The sequence below is a fragment of the Equus asinus genome, chromosome 17, assembly GCF_041296235.1.
Source record: "Equus asinus isolate D_3611 breed Donkey chromosome 17, EquAss-T2T_v2, whole genome shotgun sequence".
Lineage (NCBI taxonomy): Eukaryota > Metazoa > Chordata > Mammalia > Perissodactyla > Equidae > Equus > Equus asinus.
The window spans coordinates 18,461,730-18,463,434 of record NC_091806.1 but is presented as its reverse complement, the minus strand read 5'-3'; the positions used below and the strand labels follow the sequence as shown (position 1 = coordinate 18,463,434).

The 1,705-nt window shown below is 39.1% G+C and overlaps 1 protein-coding gene across 1 annotated transcript; it reads left to right on the top strand.

Annotated features, from left to right (window-relative positions):
* The first annotated feature begins 575 nt into the window (after positions 1 to 575).
* On the top strand, positions 576 to 1,499 carry LOC106821865 (olfactory receptor 4C46-like). Its single transcript, XM_014826748.3, has one exon. The coding sequence runs from the start codon at positions 579 to 581 to the stop codon at positions 1,497 to 1,499; it is 921 nt and encodes a 306-aa protein (XP_014682234.1). The 5' UTR covers positions 576 to 578.
* The last annotated feature ends 206 nt before the right edge of the window (positions 1,500 to 1,705 follow it).

Genomic DNA, 1,705 nt, shown 5'->3' with positions numbered 1-1,705 from the left:
AACTGGGGTTCCTGTGTCTGCTTTCAACCACCTTACTGAACCTCAGCCCACTTGATTCAAGACACACAAAAATCTTTACTAGCACAATATCTACAATCCCCTCTTCCTCAAATTCCTCTTCATCCTTTCATTTGTATTGTCAATTACCTTCCATGGCTCACCACTTACTAAGGATAAAAGTAAACCTCTTTAACTATGCATTTATAATCTTTATATCCATGTTCTACCTCCCTCTTCTTGCTTAGCTGACACTATGTGTGTGATCTACTAGTTTATCTTAGGTTCGTAGTCATCTCAGATGATTGTGTGCACTCATGCCCTCCTATTTGTTTACAAAAGATCTTAAAGTATAAACTTTGGACAGAATCTTCAACCAGAAGGTAATTTGAGTAACATTCAAGAACTCAGAACCGTTTTTTCTGTCTCAAAAAACCTTCATAATAATTTACAACTAAAATGTTTTCATACTCATTTAATATTTACTACAATGGATAAGTTTAATGAATTCGAGCTTACATTAACAAAAAGTTATTTTTTTCAGGTAATCTAATTAACACAATATAAAATACATAGAGAATATGAATAATGTGACAGAGTTTGTTCTACTGGGGCTCACAGAGAATCCAAAGATGCAGAAAATCATATTTGCTGTGTTTTTTGCCATCTATATCATTTCTATGGTAGGAAATGTGCTCATCATGGTCACCATCACTGTCAGCCCATCACTGAGGTCCCCCATGTACTTTTTCCTGGCATATCTCTCCTTTATTGATGCCTGCTATTCCTCTGTTAATACCCCCAAACTGATTGTAGATTCACTCCAAGAAAAGAAGACCATCCTATTTAATGGATGTATGACCCAAATCTTTGGGGAACATTTCTTTGGAGGTGCTGATGTCATCCTGCTCACTGTGATGGCCTATGACCGCTATGTGGCCATCTGCAAGCCCTTGCACTATACAACCATCATGAATCGGCGTGTATGCAGCCTGCTAATGGGAGTGGTGTGGGTGGGAGCCTTTCTTCACGCAATCATACAGATCCTCTTCATTTTCAGATTACCCTTCTGTGGCCCTAATGTCATAGATCACTTTATGTGTGATCTGAATCCTTTGCTCAATCTTGCCTGCACTGATACCCACATTCTAGGGCTCTTTGTTGCTGCCAACAGTGGATTCATCTGTGTGTTAAATTTCCTCATCTTGTTGGTCTCCTATTTGGTCATCCTGCACTCCCTAAGGACCTACAGCTTGGAGGCGAGGCGCAAGGCCCTCTCCACCTGTGTCTCCCACATCACAGTGGTTGTCTTATTCTTTGTGCCCTGCATATTTGTGTACATGAGACCCGCAGCTACTTTATCTATTGACAAAGCAGTTGCTGTATTCTACACTATGATAACACCCATGTTAAATCCTTTTATCTATACCCTGAGAAATGAGCAGATGAAAAATATCATTAGGAAATTGTGTAGTAGGGAAGCTATTTCAAGAGACAAATAAATATGTTTGGAGCCCAACATTGATGCAACTGAGGCAATGGTCAAAAGGACATTTTGGATTACTTCAGCAAGAATACTTATGGGATAAAAGAGATAATTAACTGCCATGAATCTTAGATTCTGCATTGAGTGGAGCAGAAACAGCTGCCTGAAAATGAGAAAATCCAATCCAGGAACATTCTTTGCATATTTAGACAATCTACCAAA